The sequence below is a fragment of the Sipha flava genome, unplaced genomic scaffold (genome assembly GCF_003268045.1).
Source record: "Sipha flava isolate LNK unplaced genomic scaffold, YSA_version1 330_pilon_pilon, whole genome shotgun sequence".
Lineage (NCBI taxonomy): Eukaryota > Metazoa > Arthropoda > Insecta > Hemiptera > Aphididae > Sipha > Sipha flava.
Genome location: NW_020273020.1, coordinates 590,174 through 613,645, shown reverse-complemented (window position 1 = coordinate 613,645; position 23,472 = coordinate 590,174). Strand labels below are relative to the sequence as shown.

At 29.7% G+C, this 23,472-nt stretch overlaps 2 protein-coding genes across 2 annotated transcripts in view; one reads left to right on the top strand and one right to left on the bottom strand.

The window, feature by feature from the left end:
* Window positions 1-3,381: 3,381 nt before the first annotated feature.
* Window positions 3,382-9,955, top strand: LOC112687087 (acyl-CoA:lysophosphatidylglycerol acyltransferase 1-like). Its single transcript, XM_025559628.1, has 8 exons — window positions 3,382-3,724; window positions 3,869-3,972; window positions 6,852-7,057; window positions 7,780-7,994; window positions 8,070-8,206; window positions 8,272-8,408; window positions 9,299-9,444; window positions 9,508-9,955. Exons 2-8 carry the CDS (start codon window positions 3,914-3,916, stop codon window positions 9,739-9,741), a joined length of 1,134 nt encoding a protein of 377 aa, XP_025415413.1. The 5' UTR covers window positions 3,382-3,724; window positions 3,869-3,913; the 3' UTR covers window positions 9,742-9,955.
* Window positions 9,956-10,177: 222 nt separating this feature from the next.
* Window positions 10,178-23,472, bottom strand: part of LOC112687088 (dehydrogenase/reductase SDR family member 11-like) — a 14,128-nt gene continuing 833 nt past the window's right edge. The window contains exons 2-5 of the mRNA XM_025559629.1: window positions 21,133-21,295; window positions 11,783-11,912; window positions 11,420-11,702; window positions 10,178-10,336 (exon numbers count right to left, since the gene is read on the bottom strand). Of these exons, the coding sequence (XP_025415414.1) occupies window positions 10,295-10,336; window positions 11,420-11,702; window positions 11,783-11,912; window positions 21,133-21,295 (618 nt within the window). The 3' untranslated portion in view covers window positions 10,178-10,294. The remainder of the gene's footprint in view (window positions 10,337-11,419; window positions 11,703-11,782; window positions 11,913-21,132; window positions 21,296-23,472) is intronic.

Sequence of the window (23,472 nt, the reverse complement as noted above, 5' to 3'; positions counted from 1 at the left end):
TTTATTTCATCATATATTCTTTCTACTTCATTGTCTTCTTCTTTTGAGATGGGCATATAAACTTGAACTATCACAGTATCTAATGATTTGGTATCTAATTTGACTAGAATTATTTTATCGCTATATTGCACCTGCCTGCAGAAGTTTTCTTACATACCACATATCAACCCTCTTAATATCATGAACTTTCACCTTCAATTTTAAATGATTAACTTCTTGAGTAATCCCCACCCGGGGGACTATTTTACCTCCGGAATTTTTTACTGTCGAAGCATTCATACTTTAAATTGTTGATACTTAGGATGTCTATTTAGATCTTTAATGCAATAGTTTCCTTTTGCTTTTCGCATTCTATACCGTTGACGAGCAAGTAGACTCGTTCATCCGCCTTTAAGAGCAATTTCTTACTCTTCCTTATACCGGGAGTAGTTCGGTTTAATCCCACTGGAATCTCCTGCCTGAGGATTTCCGCCAGTGGATCTCGGGGCCCCAGGTGTGCTAAACCCGTAGTATATGACATATTATTGTCATATATTTCCCTGAGGGACTTCCCTGAAGTTTTATATATACATATATAATATATTATATATATGATGTATTTTATTACAATTATTTTAATAAAGTAAAAGTTATTTAATTTAAATTTTAAATAATGTATTGTTAAATTAGTATTACCTAGTTACTCATTTTGTTTAATTTTATAAAATAAAAGGAAGTTGTTTATTTTGTAATTTCAATTAAATCTATTAAAATAGGTAGAAATATCTATAGTAACGACTGTTTTAGATTCTTTATGGAGTGTGTTTTTTTGTGTCTGTTAACACTTTTTTAGCAATAAAAATGTTTCAATTTTCGATATCAGTACATTTTCTGATATAAATTTGAATCTAGCTTGTAGTGTGAAGTGGTCAAAAGTTATAATTCCCAATACATTTGAAAATATTAGCGAAAAACAAAAAAAAAAAAAAATTAAGGTAAAACGTGAATTTCGGTACTATAACCGGGTTTTATTATAAATCAATAAGTTGTTTTTTTCCCTATAATACGTTTTAAAATATAATTTATAATACATAGTTTTAATGTTGCACAGTTTCGTATTATTTGTGATTATATTTTCACCTCTAATTGTTGTTAAGTCAAAATATGGGGGAAAAATTGTTTTGGTGCAATGACCAGGTATCTCCATGCTTCTTTATTTTTACGAAATTATTATGTATGTAATTATTATGTATCAAATTATTATGTAATTAAAATAATCTAAAATGAAAATATATATACTTCATTTGGAGAATTAAAAAATGTTTTTACAGTATTTATACTCCCATTAGAAATCAAACAATTTATGTTGGAACAATTTAATCATTCATCATGTAGTTTTAATTTTTCAAGATAGTAAGTTTAAGTTAGGTAGTAAAATAGAAAATTATATTAATTACTTAATTGTTCGATTGATTTGATTTAAAATTATAAATTGTTAGACCAATCAAAATTTTAATTTATTACAGTTATAGCTAATTATAACAGTGCAGATTACGCATAATAATAATAATAAGAGTTGATAATTTTATTGTAATCTATGACAAGTCAAAATGTTGAGTATGTCGAATGAGAATGTTGTAATAATACGTTTATACATAATAGATTGATGAAATACCAATACCATTACGAGATAAATTATTCCTAACATGCTGAAAATATTGAGGTACTTATACCAATGGACACTGTGGCTCTTTATAGTTTCTGCGATATGATTAAATAAATAAACAATAGTCTATCATTAAATCAAAAGAAATGTATACTCGGTGTACATTTAAGTATGTAGAAGTATGTAGAACAAATATGCAAACGAACCACTAAAATTTTTGAATGATACTCATTTTAAATATTCTTTTATAATGTATGAGGCGCGTTGAACATAAAATTGTATGAGTATTATTATATTTTTAGTGGATAATTCAATTTTTATCAAAAACGTTAAGATAGTGTTATCACTTATCTCCGAGGCGGCTGTTATCATTCCCGGTGATTGTTAACTACGCCCAAGGTACAGGTAAACACATAATCACACTTGTAAACTGCGCCCCGGTAAAATTTAAAAAATGAAGAGCTATGTTTTATAGCTTTATTTTATATATTACAGCTATATAATATTAACAGTTAAATAGTTAAAAAAAATTAAATCCATTAATTAAAATCAAAAAAAAATATATATAATTTTAAAAAGTACAATATTAGGACAAATAATAGCATATATCAAATATATTCATCAATTGGAGTTTGACCACTTTTATATTTATTAATTAAATTATTTTCAAGCTCTTTTCGCGCTGTGAAACGAATTTTTTGGCCTTCGTGACTTCACTGATTAAAGTGAATATGATAAGTACTAGCAGATCTATACCGGATGTAGTAATAATCATCAGTTATCGTATACCGCAATAGTTATTCGATAACGTATTGATATTTTTCTAACTATGGTTTTGGACAAAAATACATTTTGATCGAAAAAGTACACAATCATAGATTTACGTTGACAAGTTAAAAGTTTTGTATAATATACAATCGTGCGCAATTTACATTATAACTTTTTAACAAGGATAACAGTTTGGGTGCAGTTTACAAAAAAAAAAAAGGTCATTTGTGCGCAGTTTACGTATGCCCATCATGCCGGTTTGTCGCAAGGTGTATTAATAATAATCCTTGGGTTTATCAGGTTTGTTTTTGCTGTTTACAGAGTCCTACCAATTGCCACCAAACTGTTCAGATTTTTAAAAAATTTATCAATTCATTTAAAAACTTTACCGATTTTTATTTTATTGAGTTTCCTGTTAATACAGTTTGAAATAATGATAATATTATTGATAAGCGTATTACATAACACACTGATACAATATTTAAATAAGTGTATATCATTGGAACCTTGTGGGCACACTTTAATGTTTGGAAACTAGAATTTAAATTTAATTGTTTAATCTAATATTGATCATTTTTATAGTTAAACGATATACTATCGAACGGTTGCAGAAATCGAGACGAAAACGTACGGCAATATTAACGTCATTAAAACAATTATTATTGTTTAATTTTCTTTAGCTATTTCATTTTCGTAAACGGCTCGTCACACAAAAAAAAATCATATAGACGTAAACTTTTCCTTTGGTAAAACGTTATACGTTTGTTTAGAGAAATTTTCGAATATTTAACTACTATATAACCATTCACATACAATAATTTTGTTAAGGTGTTCCGTAGTTCTGTGACTCAGACGTAGAACCGTCGGTGGGGACCAAGGTGTGACGTGACCGAATGGTCCGATGCCGAGACACGTAACCACGGTACTGATTGTCCGCCGGGGTTGTACTGATTACCAGCGGCTGCAACAGCTGCGGTGTGTGTTAAGGTCATTTATTTCGGTCCGTGTAGAACATAGATTGTATTATTATTTTTGTTTTTTCGCTGCTGATAAAAACGGCGGAACGGTGTTCCTCAGTCGGCCCTGTACGCAGTTCGAGTGTCGTTCCCGTCGTGAAACTCGCCGTCGGTCGTTTCCAACACCCAGACGTGTGCATCAGTCGGAGTGTCGGACACGCGCGATAATCGATCACAGACGCCGGCCCAACCGTCGGAACGTGTGCCTGACGTTATCGGCCAACCTCCGCGCTGTCCGAGTAAAATGTGAATTCGGACTCTCACGCACATCAGAGTATATTTGTTTACTTGTCTAGTGAGTACGCTGCCCCCGAGTTTTGGACCGGTGGATTTTTCCGATCGGACCACTCGACTCTCACCTCCCATACAACCATGACATTGTTATGATGTTCGTGTGGTAATTTTTCATTTTTTCAACTGTTTTTTCGTTCTCGCGCAGATATATTGATATTGTTTGCACGTGCATGGTTTAACCAGTTCGGCTATGAAGACTGACATGAGTATAGAGATGCCGGACGGGCGGTTGAAAACATTTGGTTACAGGTTGGTACAAATTTACTATGACCCAAAAAAAAAATATAACGCAATGTGTAGGCGTTGCTATACTTATATTGTCGTTGATGAAATGCATTGAACCAAATCAATTAATTAGTCTAGTATTTTCAATTGTTCTTAAACATTTATCGTTGGTAAATTGCTTGGTCCCTGGACATGTTATATGACTTAGTTACTTGTATGCTTTTTCATGTAACCCAGTTGTTAATACTCAATTTGAAAATGTTAGAAAGCTATGTCATAATAAAACTGATAACCCACATAAACAATTATTTTCATTTGTAAGAATTTCAAATAATCAAACTATCTGATTTACAGCAATACAAATAGTCAATAGAAAATTATAATCATCATACTGATTCTCAAGGCTAAGCAATTTATTTGTTGAAACATACCTATGTTACTCATTAGTTATCTTAGCAACACTATTATTATTTTATTTATTATGAATCATCAGTCTTAAAAATGACTTGAATTTACTTGTAAATAATAGGTAGAGGTATATAACTATAGAACACCTAATGTTATTTAAATTGTGTACAGAACTTATACCTATATATATTATCATTAGTTGTTGCTATTATTTATTTTAAATATATGTCAACATAAATACAAACTTTTTTTAATTTGCCATGTTGTTAGTAATTGTCAAAATGAAAGAAAGTTAAACTTCATATTCTATTAAATTTATAACATTTAATTTTAAAAGTTTTTATCTATTTAAATTTATTTTATAAATTCTTAAAATGGTATTTATTACAATTATTTCAAATCTTACACATCATTTAGTATATAATTTTTGATTTCTATAGTCAAATAAAATATATTATTAATTAGGTAATTAATTTTCTTTTATATATATATATATATTAAAATTATTAAATTAATATTTTATAATTAATGGCATTACCAATTCATGAATTATTGTAAATTATTAGAATTATAACAATTTTTTTCTCTATTAATTATTATATATTTATAATATTTATATATATATATATATATATATATATATATATATATATAATTATTATTTATATAATATTGAAAATAATACATAAAATAATAAAATTTAATTTAAATTAATTTTATTAAATGCACATTTTACTGAATTATCCTTATATAGTTCTGTTAAATCATAATTTGTTTATCAATTATAATAATACATGTATGCATTTTGTTTGCTCTAAAATGTTTTTTTTTTATCTTTATTATTGCACATGACCATTAGCTTTCATTAAATTACCAATTTAAAATTATATTCAATAGACATATAAGCATGAAACAAATAAGTACCTAAAAGAAAAACAGAGATATGCATCCTAACAGTTAAATATAATTATGTTCAGACTCTACGAGTCATTTTTCAGAATCTGAACCGTATTCAAATAAACAGTATGTTTCATCTTCAAAGCATATGTACACTTTTATTATAAAATTGACCATTATTCCATTTGTGGAAAAAAAAAGAATTTAAACATTTCCTATTTATGTTAAAACTAACTGTTTTGCTCAATATTGTTCCAATTCATTTTTTATGTAATCTATGTGCTTAGGCTGTTTAGAGGTTTCAACTTCAGTGATTTATTATTAAATCATTAATAATTGAAAGGTTTTGAAAAACTAAAGTCACTCAACAATTTCTGTTGAATTTCAATTTAAGTTTCTGGTACATTCATTTTATGTCTCCACTCTTCATATTGGGTTTTCGAGGATGAATCATTTTATTTTTGATAAAAAATTAATTTAAATCATATAATAATAATAACTCCATGGTTCATATAAATAGCTTATCAAAGTGTTACAATAGATGCATCATTCAGTAAAAACACGAGAGCAAATGGACTTCAATCATTTTGTGCTTTACATCTACTGAGAGTTATACAAAAAATTAATAATCATAATTTAATGTTAATATCAATGTATTTTTTTTTTTTATTGTTATAATTAGATAATTAATAAACATGGTTTGGTTTTCATTCTTATTTTATTTTTAAAACATTCATAATTTCTTGAATATAACAGTATTTAATATCTCTATCAAACTAATTTGTTTTTGTATATATTCATGAAACTTAATTGATTTATAATTTGAATAGTTGACATTAATATAAGCATTATGAAATATATTATCATGTTGTGTATTTAAGTTTTATTTTTATGTATTTTAAATTATTAAAATCCTAATTTCAATGCATCAATTTACAATTTCTAAATCTCAATTAATAGTTTATTTTGTCTATGACTTATTTATCTTAAGTTATTAGTTTATACAAGTTTATTACAACAGATAATATCATGTAATATATAAATGTAGTATATAGTATGTAATATTTATTCTTAACTTACAATTAATTTATTAACATATTACTAATATGGTAATATACTAAAATGAAGCAGTCTATTATGTCCCCTTATTTTCATAATTTTAATCTCACTACTTCATTCACAAATTGTTCAACTTGTATAATTTCTTATACTTTGTAAAATGTTTGATTAAACATGTTTACATGCTTATTTAGAGGAATGTTATCTAAGTTAAAGTATTATACTTTTGACTGATACTAAAATTATTTATTATTGAAACTTTTTTTTTTTCTTAATCAAAAATAAATAAATATATAAATTTATATTACAATTAATATTCACTAACATTTTTCTTAGTATCTTAATATTTCATAACTTATAATGCTGATGTGCCTTTAACAAATTACTACCTCCTTGAACTAATTTTGTAATTTATACCTTGTACATTTACACTATAGAGTTACTAAATGTAATCATTGTTTTAACCAACAGATCACAAAAATCTTCATAAAAAGAAATTATAATAATTATTATTTTTTTTTTTTAAACATTGTTTTCAGAGCTACTGTAACATGTAAAGTCATTATACGTATACTATTTGTACTCATCAACAACATATACTGTATACCAACATATTGTGTTTGGATGATTATTTTTTTCCCATTGCGAAAACTTCATCCTGATTTGTACTGGAAACTTGAGGGATTATTTTTTCATTGGCTATTAGCAATGGTTTCTATGTGGTCTTGGTCAGCTGGATATGATAGTAAGTAATTTTTTCTACATTATTAACAATAATAATTATTATATATATATACACATATGTATATCTGAATCAATACATACTAATAACTGTTCAGTATTAATATTTAAATATAATGTCAAAAAAATTATCGTCTTTATGTTTTAACGATTTGTACAATCTATTAAGTATAAATTGTATTTATAATGGTAATTATGTCTTAACCTTTTTACTTAAATTACATTTTTCACATCCGATATACACCAATTTAAAAATGTATTATTAACTGATGTTAGATAACACATAGATTGATTTATTACTATAATTTTACCATATGAAATAAAAAATTATTTTTATGATATTTATAAATAGTATTAATACAGTATTTGTTGTTATATTATTTCGATCAAACATTAAAATATATTTATTTACAACTATAATAATTTTATTCAAAACTTGAGTGTTCAAGTAATTAGATGTTTATTAAATGTACTACATAGTACTACTCATAGTAGATTTTTAAGATTTTAGTACTTATTGAAAAAAATCTAATTTTTAATATTTTAATAATTAATTATTTAACAATTTAATACAATATATTTCCTTTTTTGTTATTTTGTACTTTTCATACCATTAATTAAAATTAGGTATTTTAATACATTTTATTAGACTTTTTAATTTGTTTATTAAACTGTTTTTTTGTTTGATTTTTGTTTTATTAAAAATGGTATTAATTTTTTGTATAGTTGTTGAAATGGGGGATGATATTCGATTGTGCTTAAATGAACGTACACTTGTATTAGTCAACCATCAATCAACAGCAGATGTACCAATGTTAATGACAAATTTTAATTCCAAAGCTGGTGTACTTCCTAATATTATGTGGATTATGGACCGAATTTTTAAGTTTACTAATTTTGGTATTATTTCTATCATACATCAAGATTTTTTTATCTTATCAGTAAGTGACATTTTTTATATGTTTTATACTTAAAATTTAAAATAAATTATCATGAATTTATTTTATTTTTGACAGGGCAAAGATCAAAGAGAACAAGCTGTCAAAGAATTACGGACTCACATTCGTGGATCTTATATACCTCGGCAGCGGAAATTAATCATATTATTTCCAGAAGGTGGATTTTTAAGAAAAAGACGAGAAGCTAGTCTACGGTAATTGATTAAATAAATAAAATAAATTTCAATCTGAAAATATTCATTGTTAATCATCAATTTAGGTATGCTCAGAAAAACAATCTACCTTTATTAGAACATGTTACTTTACCAAGATTAGGAGCTTTTTCAGCAATCATTGATGAACTTTCACCAAAACAAACAAAATATGGCGGTGTGACTAACAATAACACTGAATTAAGTAAGTTATAATTATAAATATTTTTGTAAAAATCTTTTATTTTATGAAGAATAACACATAAAAATATATAAACAAATTTCTTTGGTTTAGTAACTCTGGTAGTACTTATCTTGTGTTTTACCTTCTGAAGTCATGTGAATGGTACTATAATTTAATTATAATTATTTTTTTTACTGTGGATAATTTATTCATTATTATCAAATTGTATTCCTATTTCATTAGTTATTTATTGATTTAATGTTAATCCAGAAAATTTCTAACTTATTTTTATTTTATTTTATTAATAAACTGCCTAAATATTCACAATAGTCTTCTTTTAGCTGGCATTCAATAATTTTTTCTTCTCTTGTTTTTATTTCATAATATAATTCAATATATCTCCATGAATATTTAATTGTTAAAGTTTGTAAACTTGTTTAACATGTGGAGTATAAAAGGAATTGACTCAGTATAAGAGCATACTTTCATTTAACTATCTTAAGTACAAAATCTAAGTAGGGGAAAACATTTTTAATAATAGCATTAGTTAAATAAACACAGTTCAATACATATTATTATTAATAAATAATAATTTGAATAATAACTAAACAATCTTAGATTAATTTATTTTCATTATCTTTGTGTCATGTAGTTACTCCTTGCTGATACTGTTTTTACAGAAACTCTTTATAGCTAGTTTATGATAATTACATGGTATAGTAAACATTGAGTAGAGAGGAACAAAAAAAAATCACTTATTAATCAATTTCTCTTTTGTATTCTTCATAATTCAAACAATTATTTTATTTAAAAACTTAGAAATTTAGTATATAATGTTTTATTAATTTAAAATAATTATTAGTCTTATTTAGTTAAAGTTTTAATCTTTTGATCCTTATTTTACTTAATAGATGAAAATACTGACAAGTTAGCTTGGATTTTGGATATTACAATAGCATATGCTGAAGGAAAACCATTGGATTTACCTACTATCATTATGGGTCAAAGAAGAGCGTGTCGCACACATATGTACTACAGATTATTTCCTAGTTCACAAGTATGTCGATCATTTTAATAACTTTATTTTTTAGTTTAATAATGAATAAAAACCAAAATTTAGGTTCCTAAAGATCAAGAAGAAATGACCAAATGGTTGTTTGACCGCTGGGAAGAAAAAGAACGCTTACTAGAGACATTTTATTCTACTGGTGAATTTCCCAATCATAAAGGGTCTCGTCAAACTGCAGTTGTCCAGCAAGATTGTGTACGGTTTCTTATATTGCATCTATTTTTTATTGCATCGTCTTATGCTCATTATAGAATTATAAATTATTTAATTGGATTGGTATGGTAAACTTTAAGTGTAAATTTATCTAAAAAAAGAGAAAGAATGACAGAAATTTGTATTAAGTTTTTCTATATACATTTATTTATATTATTTATGTACAAATTATAACACCTGGTTATAAAACCAATGAATAAATATGATAGAAGTTAGAGGTTGTAATAAACATAAAATAAACATTCTGTAAATAATATTACATCTAAAGATTTCCCTAAAAATTAACTTACTAAAAAGTATAATCTTGTTTAGTAACTAATAAACTATAAATGTATGTTATATATTAAAATTATCATATAATTATCAATGTTTATTACATTTTTTCAAACTATTGGTTTAAAATTCCATTGTAAATATCAATTCTGTAAAATTAAGAATCATCATTTTATTATTATATGTTGTTCTTTATATAATGTACCATATAATTATATTTATACACATATGTATGTATACATATTTAAGTTCTTTGTATTACGATGTAAATTTTAATTATTTGATTAACTATTACATTAATATTTTAATCTGAGATGAACTTTATAACGTATTTAATGAGAATTCATGTAACTCACGCCTCTGAACCTACAGGTTTGATTATAATATCTTGCACCTGAAACAAATAATAATTTTAAAAATTTTAATCTTTGTAAAATTATAAATAAAAAAAAAATTGTATTATTGTTTTCAACTATAATATGATAACTATAATATATTTGGTAAAGGTTTCTCTACAAGTCATATTTTGGTAATAAACATAAACATACGTATATATATATATATATCGCTTTGTATCATTTTTAGTGCATAAAATGTTTTTGTATGCCAATTAACTTGTTTGATATTTATGTTTATGAGATATTATTGTAATAAGTCTTCTGTGTTGTGACTGTGATAACATTTATGTATATATATAGTATACGATTTATTCTTATATTGTTATATGTTTTCATTTTTAAGTTTCACTAAAATCATTCGCTTTACAGAAGACATTTGTATATTTTATATATTTTAATCAATTACTTCATTTTATTGTATCTTTACAACATGACATAGTAATTAATGAATCATTTTTATCATTGAGTGTATATTTTTCTCTTATTATTTTAAGTAAAAAATTTCTTTTCATAAACCATAAATATTTTTTTACCATAACTTCACGTTATTAGTATTTGTAATTTTTTTTCTTTTTTTTTTTTATAATATTTTATAAGTTTTTGAATAATTGTGATTTTACAAAGTGAAAAATATTCTATAAACTATTTACTAAATACATATTAAGAATTGAATGCATTGTATTTATCTACAAAATGAGCATAACTTACTACAGACAGAAAATATATTTAATTCCAGAATTACTGTACTTATTAAAATGTAATATAGCGATTATAGATTTTCATTATATTCTATAATCAATGGTTTTGTGATTGATAAAGAAAACAAAAATAAAATAAAGTATTTTGTTTCACTATTCAGAATATTTTTTAAACTATAAACAATTGCCTCATTTATTTGAACATGAATTATAATGTATATTTGTGATTTTACATATTTAAATAATAAATAAAGTTTGTTGTAAGGTTGTATTTTTTTCTGGTATTTTGGTTTGGATGCAATGTAATTGTTAATCGTGAAAATAAAAGTTCAAACTATGAGATTTGGTATTAAATGTAAAAATCGGTTTGTAATATATTACTTGTACGTGCGGAGGAGTGGATAGTATGAACTCAATTGTGGACGCCACGTCTGCGGGGCTAATACTGGGGTGATTGTCGTACAGATGTTTGTCGAAGTTTTCTCCCAGCGAGTTCTTGAATATGGACGACTTGACGAGGCCAGGACTGATGCACGTGACTCTTATAGGACTCTTCAACGCCCTCAGTTCTTGTCGCAGCCCTTCGGTGAGTGCGCGCACCGCGTGTTTGGTCGCGGAGTAAAAGTGAAACGGTCCATACGCTGGGACGAAATGCGCCAAATTGCTAAACCGACCGTTCAGCAAATACAATCACATTGGAACCACAACAACAATGTTACCATAATAATTTTAATGTGTTTTTACCTGCTCAGGTGAATGATGTGAGCGTTTTCCAAGTTACGGCTGGTCATGGACTTCACAGCTTCGCGCGAGCAAACGCTTAACGCTATGACGTTTACGTCCAATATTTTTTTCCACTCCGAAACGGTACCGTCTGCAACACATAGAAGGAACATTTATTAACGTGCTCGATGATCACATTTCTATCGGAAGAAATTAAACGTTTACAGCGTAAACGTTGGCCGTGTTTTTAACTATTACTAGTTCGAGACATTTTTATACAGGTATGTATGCTTTGTACGGTCGTCGGGGTTTACTGAGGGCTACATATTTTTATTCAACCGACTTTCTAAAACCTTAGTGAGGACCGTTGTTCAACATCGTCGCGTAAAATCGGTGAATTCAAAAAAATTCGGTGTGGCATATATTATAGAGAAGATATTTGCTTTATGGTTTTTCGTTACTTGTGTATCAATCGTGTACAGCCTGAAATGACGAATGGAATTACTTTTTCCACGCTTTTTTTTCATTGCCTAGGGGCCATAACATGTATATTCTTAATTAAAATATAGAAAAATGATTTATATTTCCGAATAAAATATTTGAAAATATACATTTTTTTTATATTTACACAAATCTTGTGGAACCGTAGGTTCCTTAGAACACACTTTGAAAATTGCTGATCACATATTTCGTAAAGAATTGGTTAGTTGCATAGTTTTCATGGTTTGTTGATACTTTTTTGGCAGTGTCTTAGCTGTTTTCAGAAAAATTCTTAGATAATGCTCTTCTAGCTAAAACTGTGTTTTAAAAATGTATGATTTAATATCCATTTATCTCCCCTTCCCCCCTTTAATAATAATGTCCCTGTAGTAAACTAAATTTAAAATATCACTACCTATCGTAAACTACTTCACAAATCACGATATACATGTTGTTAGGAATGCGTTAATATCTTACAGGTTATGTTAAAAATGTTTATAGTTTAATTGTTAGATGGTTAAAATTCTAAAGAAGAGTTTATCAATTTATCGCATTGCATTCGACGCGTATTATGACATCAGGCATCAATACATACCATCTAACATTAATTTTTAATTTGCGTTAGACATTACGCCGTAATAATGAGCAATTATTTTTATCGATGTCCTCGCATTTTGCAGTTTTGTACGATAATAACACACTAATAAAATTAAAATTGAAGTTTAAACTTAAACTATAGTATTATAATAGTACTATAAATATACTTCTCGGTATTAGATATTTGAAATTTTTACGGATAAAAAGGTAGAGCGCTATTTGCTTAACTATTTTCTCGAATTCAAATGTTGTTTATCTGCCATTTTCGTATTTTAAATCTTAATACACTTATACTTATTTTTCAGAATATATGTATCAGATTGTGTAAATAAACATATAAAAAAAAAAAAAATGTTTAGATTACGTGATGTGACCATTATATATGAATTCACAAAATTAAATTAAAAATAAAAATTTGAATACGCAATCTTTGAAATATAATAAAATCTGTGAATTTTTATTGTTCAGATATCAGACGCACATATATTTTTTTAGTCACACCGAGTATGTGAAACGGAACGTCCGAGGTGACGTTCCGGATCGTGAAAGAATATGAATGCACGTAGTTATAGGTAATCACATTCCTCTATTTTGGTATAATACATAAATAAACATACGTTTAGTAAAGCGTCGGCGTGTTTCGACCAAACTTGGAAAAGTGGGTCGAAACAGTCGGTGGTGCTTGTGAACGTTAGCCGAGCCGAGGCCGGGCCCTAATATTACAATATCGGTTGTGTCATGCGTTATATACAGTTATGGATCTGGGGGTTGACCGTCGCCGGTACAGACTTAATTAATCAGTACCCCGGCGATGAGCCGAATCCGGGGTGGTCAACTTGATCAAGTGTCTCGGTAGTATTTTGGGAGCGCTGAAAAATGTTGTTTTGGTGACGACGAGTTGCGGCCGAGTGTTGGTCCGATGGTCGTAGGTGCTGGAATAGTTGCTCTGAATCCGTTCGGTCGGACGGCTGGCGAGTATTTCCGGGCGGCCTGGTGTTCACTGGTCGGTGGTGGTCCGCGCCACGCTGGACGGGTAGCGGCTGAGTTTCCAGGGTCTTCGATCGTCAACTCCGACTTTACTCCGCGTTCGGGCTTCGGGTCAGGCACCGTCCGCTGTCGGCCGACCGTTGAGTCCGGGACCGTCCGTAGGTCGAAGTTTGACGTCGCACCGAGAGGCTACGTGGGTCGCCGCCGTGTATTGTCGACCGCAATTGCACTTCGAGGACGTTCGCTAAATAGTGTTTATTTAGTAATCGATTAGCTCCGAGAGGTGTAATCCGGATGACCACGCCGTGCGGTGTGACGTGTATGCGATATACCGTAACGAGTGATCGCGGCGGCAGGTTCGTTGTAATCGGCGTGTGGGTCTCGGTGAGCACTGTCTGCTTCCGTTGCGGCGCGATGCTTGTAACCGTAGCGACGGTATGTTGGGCTTTCAGCTGCGGCGGGGGCGGTTCAGGTTCTCTGATCGGCTGTACAGGACCAATTGTAAGATCGTCGCGGCTGTTGGTATTTTCGTAAGTCTTCCTTCTCAAAATCCAATTCAGTCCTTTTGTATGGTTTGGTTTATGTCTTGAGAGTTGATGTGGAAGTTGAAGAAATTGAATTTGTCGCTTTGCTTTATAAGACTGGACTGTGCCGTTTACTACACCAGGCTTGCGCCTTTATTAGTGGATGAATTTGGATTGGTTTAGTTATAATTAGGGAACGGATTTATATGTAATAAAAATACATAAATATGTACATATTTATGTAAGTAAAATGTATAAAATATGTGCTAAAACCATCCAAATATGTAGGAAAAAAATTTAATAAAAAAAAAAAAAATTATAATTATTAAATTATCAAAATGATTTGTTGCATTGAATTATTACAATTTTAAATTATTAAATATTAAATATCGCCTATTAGATTTGAAAATATTTTTAAAACGGCTAAATGATCATTCCACATCAACCTACATCGGTTGATTTAAGCATATTTGAAGGGCATAATATTAGAAGGCGATAATTCCAAAATTTTAGAAGGGTGTCTGCCACTCTATGTCATTGATTGATTTATAATCAATATGGCCTGAAATTTTTTTCTGTAACAACATGAATTTTCTTTTTTACAACTTCGCCTATTGGTCCGTTTACGAGTTTTCATTTTGCAATCGTTGATTCGACAATTTGCATACTTTCATTCAAGGACATATTTTTGTTTCTTATTTTGTAAATGTATGTGCAATAAAACTAAAATTCACTGAGATGAAAATTAAATGAGTTTTCAATGTTTCATTTTGCATAATATTTTGAGCTTTTCTAATAGCGATAGAAGTTCTGGATCTAAATTTGAAATAATTTCTTGTATTTTTGTACGAAGAAGACGTATGAATGATGAAATAATAAAATATGTTTAAAAATATTTACAAATTAGTGAAATATGTAAAAATATGTAATTATACCAAAATATGTAAAAATATGTAAAATAAAAGTAGCATCATATTAATAGGAATGATTTAAATCATGAACATTTCTTATCAAATTTTAAATATCTCGTTTTAATAAAAATATGTATTTACATATAAATCCGTTCCCTAGTTATAATAGTTGGTTTGCCCGTGTTAACGGGTAGGGTTTTGGGATACGGTCAAGTTTTGTGGATGGAGGATAGATTGTTTTACCTAAAAGTCTGATGTGGTTGTGGTTGGAAAAGAAGTTGTTATAACACATAATTTTGGATTGAGATCTTATTGAGTGTTGGATAGATTCGAAATTTATAGATTTTAAAAGGATAGGATTTCAAGGATTCGGATGCCAATGTTTTGAACGGATTCAATTTTATGCCAGTGTGAGGGAGAAATGAAGAGGGCCCAGGGAGAACCTGCGTAAGCGAGGATAGGATTAGAATTTGAATTGATTAAAATTAAGATTTAGGTTTGGATTTGTTCGCGGCGGGGCGCCGATATATAAACATATTACCGTACCGACCAGTGAACTTTTCGCGTAAACGGTTCATCCGGTGTCTGGTCGCGTCTACGTTTCGGATGGTAGCTTCTCTCCCCTTGTTTCGATTAGATCGTGAGTGATGTCTATGGATAGGTATTTTCATCCCCTATCCGATGGTACCACTCCCGATCTCGTTATTTTATGTTCTTGTCGTTCTTTTCCTCCTTTCCCTTTCCTCGGTCCGTCTCGTATTCTCCGTCTTATTTTGGTCACAGTATCCTTCTCCTTCGGTGAATTTGGTGGTATCCCAGGATAGGTATTTTCCTCCCCTATCCATTGATATCCCCCCCCTTCACCGTAAGTTGTATGTACTTTGGTGCTGTTTTTTAGTGTTTTTCTAATAACGGCCTGTGATTGGTCAATATTTGTTCTTGTTGTTTGTTGGTCCTGAGAAGGACCGTTTTACTGTGTATGTGTGTGTGTGTGTGTGTGTGTGAAAAGTGTTCCGTAACATATGAATAATCATTACAAAAGTTAGGATGTTGATGAATTTTGAATTTCTTTTCCTTTGATTCTATTAATTCTATACAATGCTATTTTAGCTCAAAATTTGTTTCATGCTGATTCTTTAAATGTAGAATATTCTAATTTTATTTTGCATTGTTTTGCATTTACAACTATAAATGCATGTTTTTGTTTTCTTAACATCATTTTTTCAACATTTTTAAGTAATTTTTTCATATTTAAGGTCATTTTTTGTATTTTTTGTACAATGTGGAGGGCATTTTTCTCAAATTTTAGATTTTAAAGAACATTTGTATAACATTCATATATAAATCATTTTTATCATTATTATTTACTTTTTAATTTAATTTTAATAAATTTATATAATGCTTAAAATGTAAATGTATTCTATTGTTTATTAATGTTATAATTCACATTTTAAATTACTATTACACCCATTATCATACCCAAATCTCTAATAAAAATTATTATTTATAAATACATTTTTTTCACTTATTTAATTAAAATTTTTTGATAATTTTTAAGTTCATTTTTTGAAGTTTTTAGAGCATTTTTGCATTTTTTTTTTTTTTGGGCATTTTTGTATGTTTTTTAGGTTATCAACATCCTAATTCTAATCATTACCAATCGGTGAATGAAGAGGAGAAGATTAATGCCGATTTTAATTTTTTCTGAATCTTAATGTAACCTTGTGGTAGTGTACCCAGAAACATCATAGGGATATAATTTGCTCAATCATTTAATATCATAAGTTATGACTTATAACTGATGTTTAAGTTTGATATTTGCCAACCAAACCATTATTATTTCCGATCGAAATTTAATCATTTACAGTCACTTATTACAAAGGAATGCGTACACAAATATATCACAGGATCTACCCTTTAACGTATTATAGTATTAAATATTGACTCTAATATGTTGGAACTGTTTTGATAAAATAAGTTATGCAATGCTGTGTATGATGACGCAAAACTTCTCTAGCAAAATTGAGTTCAACTTTGTTGTAAATATAAATAACGAAGTTAATAGTATTAAAATATATTAATAGTAGTACAATAGTTATATATATAACGTATTGTACGGCTGTATTATAACTACTGCGGAGTGAGGAAAGGGTACATCAATAGTGTGACGGAATTAAATAAAAGTATTATGGGTACGGCAAAAAAGTAATATTATTATGTTGACATTTTCACAGTCCACTGTTGGAAATCAATACTGTAATGATTATTAAAAATATTATGTTATTATGGGCCGGTCGATTATTATAACTACTCAATGAAAAGTGTATTGTGTAGATATCTTCTATATACATATATATGTATAACTTTTATGGTTCAAGGCAATATAAAAGTATTTACATAGAAAGTAGTCCAGGCGAAAATTTAATCTTAATACACACATACTCATACAGTGCACGCACGTGATCTTGAACGACTTATGTATCAACAATAAAAACTGACATGAATCGAACAAAGTCAAAGAAGTATATTTCAACATACGACAGAGACGCGCGATAATTTGAACCGTGATAATTTTTCCACCGGGGTTTTCGAATAATTTAATTACTGGTTTGTGAGATATTGACATTGTGTTGTATAATGTTACGGACAGAATATTAACATAATGTAATTTGCATACGGTCATATCACCTATGAATACAAACCTATATTCATATACATGCGTCTATATAGAAGTACACGCACGCATTATATAAATGCATTAGGACCTAAAAACGAGGACTTGGGCCACTATAAGTATACTATCACCGCGTGCTGTGTGTGCAGACCGTGTGATCCGTGCCGAATTGGGCAATATCATTGGATGATTTTATTTGTAGCCAAACTGTTAATTAATACTTGTACCCGATGGTTGAAAGTATTCAATTACTTCACTCTACATTTGAGTGTGGTGACTGATCGACGACGTTCATGCTGATAAATAGGTCAGTAAATGTTGATAGTTGATCAGTAAATCGGTACAAAATATAAATCAATAGTTATAAGTCGAAACTATTCTTATCATGGGCACATTAAAATATAATAAATGATGAATTAACTAAATACGAAACACCACCGCGGTATGTGCGGGACACGATGTTAATGGAACAGTCCCACCTCCGAAAATATTTAAAGTTGAGAATTGAAAAAATAGGTAAAATTGTAGCGGGAGTCGTACGAAAGAAAATTAGTAGAAAATTGTTATTTATAATTTCCGTAAAAAAAAGCGAAGCGGAAAATACGTTTGAAAAAATTCACCGGAACTCAACTACCAAATCTATTGATAAATTGCTCTTTGTGCCAATTCTGACCAACGTTTTAGAACGTACCATTTGTAAGTCATAAAAAGTGTAAGTATCAAACGATCCAATATATTGAAAAAACCTACCAAGTACTGATCTATTAATGCTCACGACTACCGCATATCGTTATTAACTTAATAATAATATCGTTGTAATATATTATGATTAACTGTGCATTACGTCCAAGTGACAGGTCTTATTTCTATAACCGTTCATTCCTATCGTCGCCATCACTCATTAATTATTTCCTATATTATTATAAAATTAATGTTCCTTATGAATCATATAAACTATTTTGTTGGTGAATCACGGAGTCTGGGAGATAATTTTTTTTTTAAAAAAACCATTGAATTATCTTTTGCGTCCACGTGTGTAAAAATTGACAATGTATTTTTAACATACGCACTGCACTAATCGTCTTATTTAGAATTTTAAGATAAATCTTAAAACGAATATCCTCACGCGAAAATAGTGCCTACCTATAGGCGTTCATAAAGTAGAAAATACTTACATAGTTCTTGTTTCTCGTTGAGGTATTCATAAGAAAATTTGATTCTTTTCAAAAAAGGTGATACAATCGCAAAAACATTTACATCTGAACAACCGTTTTTATAAATATTTGGCTAATGATACATAATATTACACAATAATTTAAATTCCTACTCACGAAATCTTTAGAATGCGGCCCACACGAAAAGCTCGTTTATCAAGTGTTTACTATGAGTTACAACAACCAAACTATACAAAATGTTGTAACAGTTTTCCTCGATTATTTTGTGTTTTTTTCGTTAGCTTTCTTGGCGAACTGAAGAGCTAATAATTGGATAAACAATTTACAAACCGAAGAATAAAGGAGTCATCTTCATTTCCGGAGGATTCATATTATATATTTATAATTCGTGGAATGTTTCGTACAATAACGAATACCTTCAAATAAATTAAAAATTAGAAACAAACCAAATTTTATCCGACGGGAAATACATTTTACTTAAAATAACCGAAATCACCATGAAATAATTTATAACCATTTCCAGGTTGACATTTTTAGTTTGAAATTTCAAATACTTTCGAATACTACAAACATATGATTCTGTTATTCAATAATTTGTTCAACGTCACGCATGATAGTTTAATACTATCTAATATTTCAAATAAATTTCTTATAATATACGAGTATAATAAAACCATATAATTTTTTTTCTTGTCAATATAGGCATATTTATGATAGTTGTTTTATAATCAATTATTCAAAAAAAACAATAAGTACATTTTTAGTACAAGCAGAAGAAAAGTTCACATGAATAGCTTGAATAGAAAACAGTTCACTAACGCAACCTTAGAATTTAATATACATGTAATTGTACACATTAACTTGTAAGTTTTTTTTTTTGTTTGTAATATTAAAATTAATTTATACTTAATGTAAATCTCATGACCAATTAGGTACATTTCAGACGAAATTAAACACTATCGGTAAGAGAGAAAATGAACATATTACTGATGGGAGGGGTTCGAATGGTTTGATAATTTAATGTGGAATATTTTTTAGTGAGATTTGGCGAGTTCGGTGATTGTAGGTTATAGTTATTTATAAATTTATATAAATTGGAAGTTTTTATGGAAAGATTTGTTCGTAACAAACCAAGGAGCTCTAGGTATATGTCTAAGACTAATGGATTGAACGGCCTACAGTGGATGTATATTTGAAGATTTAGCAATACTTAAATGTTGGATACCAACGAACCAAACTAGTCTAATAATACATCTATAAATCAGTGCTTTTAAGAGACCAAGTCAAATATTTTTTGGCCTGTTTATACGTTTAAATTTTGTGCGGCGAGCCAATAGGTGATTACTGAAAAATGTTATTGAATAAATATATCAAATAGGTACCCCAGAAATAAAATATATATTCAATAAGCCTCCGTAGAAATTATTTAAATATCAGTTCTCAAGTCCTCTCATTTCACATAGTTAATACTTGTACACTTGTTTATGATAAATTATGTTTACTCTCCACGTTTCAATGCTTGACTACATCGACAATAGAATATATTTGAAAAGCTAATAATGTGCCTGCGAGAATATAGGTATAAAACATATATTAGGTAAGGCGCTCAAAATGATTCTCGAGTATTATTGTCCTTGAATAATCGAATTGCCGGCATCGAATATCTTAAATTCCGTACTCTTTATAGTATTATTATAATTAATTTTTTTTTTTTTTTTTTGATAGGAGTTATAGATTTACTTGTTACTCTAATATATATTCAGTTACATCGTAGTTTAGCAAAGAAATATAAAATAATTATTTCAGTGATACTTTTAAGAATTTTAAACATTCATGAAAAACAAAAATATCATATTATAATTGAAAACTATTGATAAATGAAATAATGAGCTGGAAGGAGTTCAATGCTGCATTCCCTGATCGCATAATGTATATTTAAACTACGACTTCGGTGTATAAATACGACACAATAATTGTATTTTATGAATTATAACAACGATAAACTATTTATAAACCTCATTACCTATGAGTGTGGATCGTCCGCCTACACCGGCGTTGTTCACGAGCACGTCGATGCCGCCGAACATCTCTTCGACCCATTGGAACGCTCGTATGATCTCCTCTTCGTGACACAAGTCAACGTTTAACGGGTAAAGACTGGTCGTTTTGATTTCGTCCTTAAGTTCCTATACAAATACAATAATGCAATCGTAAATGAAAAGCACACGCTGTTACACGAGCACGATTTTCGAGTTGATTAATGTATTTATTGGTACTTAAAAAAAAAAAAAAATCACCGTCGAAAAGTGACATTACGTTATCAAACGTGTAACAGGTACGTGTGGAATGTGTGTGTACACATAATAATTATCCGATAAAACTACTTGTACCGCGGTTAGACAGTGGTTTACACTATACATATGCTGTAACGAAATGTTCGTACTCGGACGTCTTACGTTTTCATACATATATATATTGTCAATTGCAGTAGATTTTCGGTGATCGGACGAAAGTGGCGTACGAAGACTCGCTAACGCCCCTGGCAAACTTAGAAAAAAAAACGCTTTTTAACCAATTCAAATCTGATGTCATGATATATTTTTTAACCTTTAATCTTACTAATATTTTTAAGTATACAATTTATACTTATGAGTTATTATTACAGGTTAGATTTTAAACTTTGAAAGTTTGCTTTTCTCGCCTAATAACAAGCAAATTCATCGATAATTTATTTATATGACATTGTTTATTCAAACGGCCTTGCGTTACCTACTTTCATAATTGAAAGGTACAGTTAGGCCATACCCTTGCTACGCCACTGTTAGCGAGAGCTCTAGCGCAGACGGTGACGGTTTAGATTTTTTCTTCCTCTCGTTGTTCGCGAAGAAACAATACGTATTTGAAAACGTACGCGAACCGTAGTCGAGCGTCGAAACGATATTTCCATCGTATAGGTATGTGTACACATAATTTTTTTCACGCGCAAGTTTTGTACGCCATTTTTCGCCCGACCACGGCGACGACGCCGCAAATAGCCGTACCGCAGAGTCGAGTCCGTCGTAGTCGTTACGTAAAACGCAGAAACCCGTTTTTGTCCGGGCCATGCGCACGCAACTCCTCCGGGGAGTCCTGCACAAGCGAATCACCCTTTTTGTGCACGTGTTCGTTGGGCGCGCAAACACAAGTTCTGCCCAATGGATTTCGGTCGACCGTTTATCCTTGACACAATAAACGGTCCGCCGCGTGCGAATCAAAACACATTCGCCACTCGGTAACGTGAAATCACGCAGCGATTCAACCGGTTATACAATCGCGCATGGGTTTTTTTAACAATAAAAACAATCGGACGATGAGCGCCAGTGGGTTAGATAGGTCGCGGGCGCGCGACGAAAACGTAATATCAAACACGCGTATACCCGCGGCGGCTGGTCAAACATTCGGTTGTCGTTATTTTCGATAATGTATTACACCGGTTGTCGCGCGGGTATGTTGCAGAATTTGTACTTTACGTTATGCGTTCGAACGACGAAATCCCGCGTACACACTAGCTCAGGTGTTCGCGGCGGTCTTCGATCGGTGCAACGTCATTTACCGAGCACGGCGAAAACGTTTGTTACTTACGGTTTTTACGTAGACAAAATCTGTGAACGCAAGTCGATTAAAAATAATATTACGCGCGTATCGTCGATTATGTTTTGGAATCCATGTTTGTCGGTTTAGAACTATGATATCCACTACAATAATATAAGCTTGAACTAACTATAACGCTATCATACCAGGTATATTATGGTTGAGTTTATCTATGGATGTTGAACTCATTATAAATGTACTGGTTTTTAGAACGAACATTAGATGAAATCTTATCTGCGATTGTAATCACGATGTGTTTATTATTTAGTTTTATCCATGAAGACGATTGGAAATTTCGATCGCCATAAGGAGAAAGGACCTTCTATCCCAGAAACGTTAATTTATAGAAAAAGATTTTCATATCACGCAGGATTTGAAAGAGAAATCAATGAATTGATAAGTGCTTAGAACACTGATGGTATTAAATAATTAAGAAAAAAAAAAAAAAGATTAAAAATAAGAAGTTTATTAAATAAAATACAGATGAATGGTCAACATTTTGGGAAAACAAATCTTATAAAATAGCTTTTTTCGAAACTAATGCAAATAATAAAATAAAGAGGGACTTTACTAATTTTTTACCAAAACAATTTTTGTCGATAAAAAATTGTTAAACGTTGTACCCGGCTCGTGAGTTTATAACAAAAATGAAAAAAACCAATTTTATCTATGATCACAGTATTGCAACACACACACACACACACACACACACACACACACACACACACACACA

Bases quoted from the DNA above. Each gene is read 5' to 3' on its own strand.
- LOC112687087 (XM_025559628.1), top strand. From the start codon at position 3,914: ATGAAGACTGACATGAGTATAGAGATGCCGGACGGGCGGTTGAAAACA. The intron at 7,058-7,779 runs GTAAGTAATTTT...TTTTTTGTATAG, and splicing joins TTGGTCAGCTGGATATGATA to TTGTTGAAATGGGGGATGAT. The intron at 8,207-8,271 runs GTAATTGATTAA...TCATCAATTTAG, and splicing joins AGACGAGAAGCTAGTCTACG to GTATGCTCAGAAAAACAATC.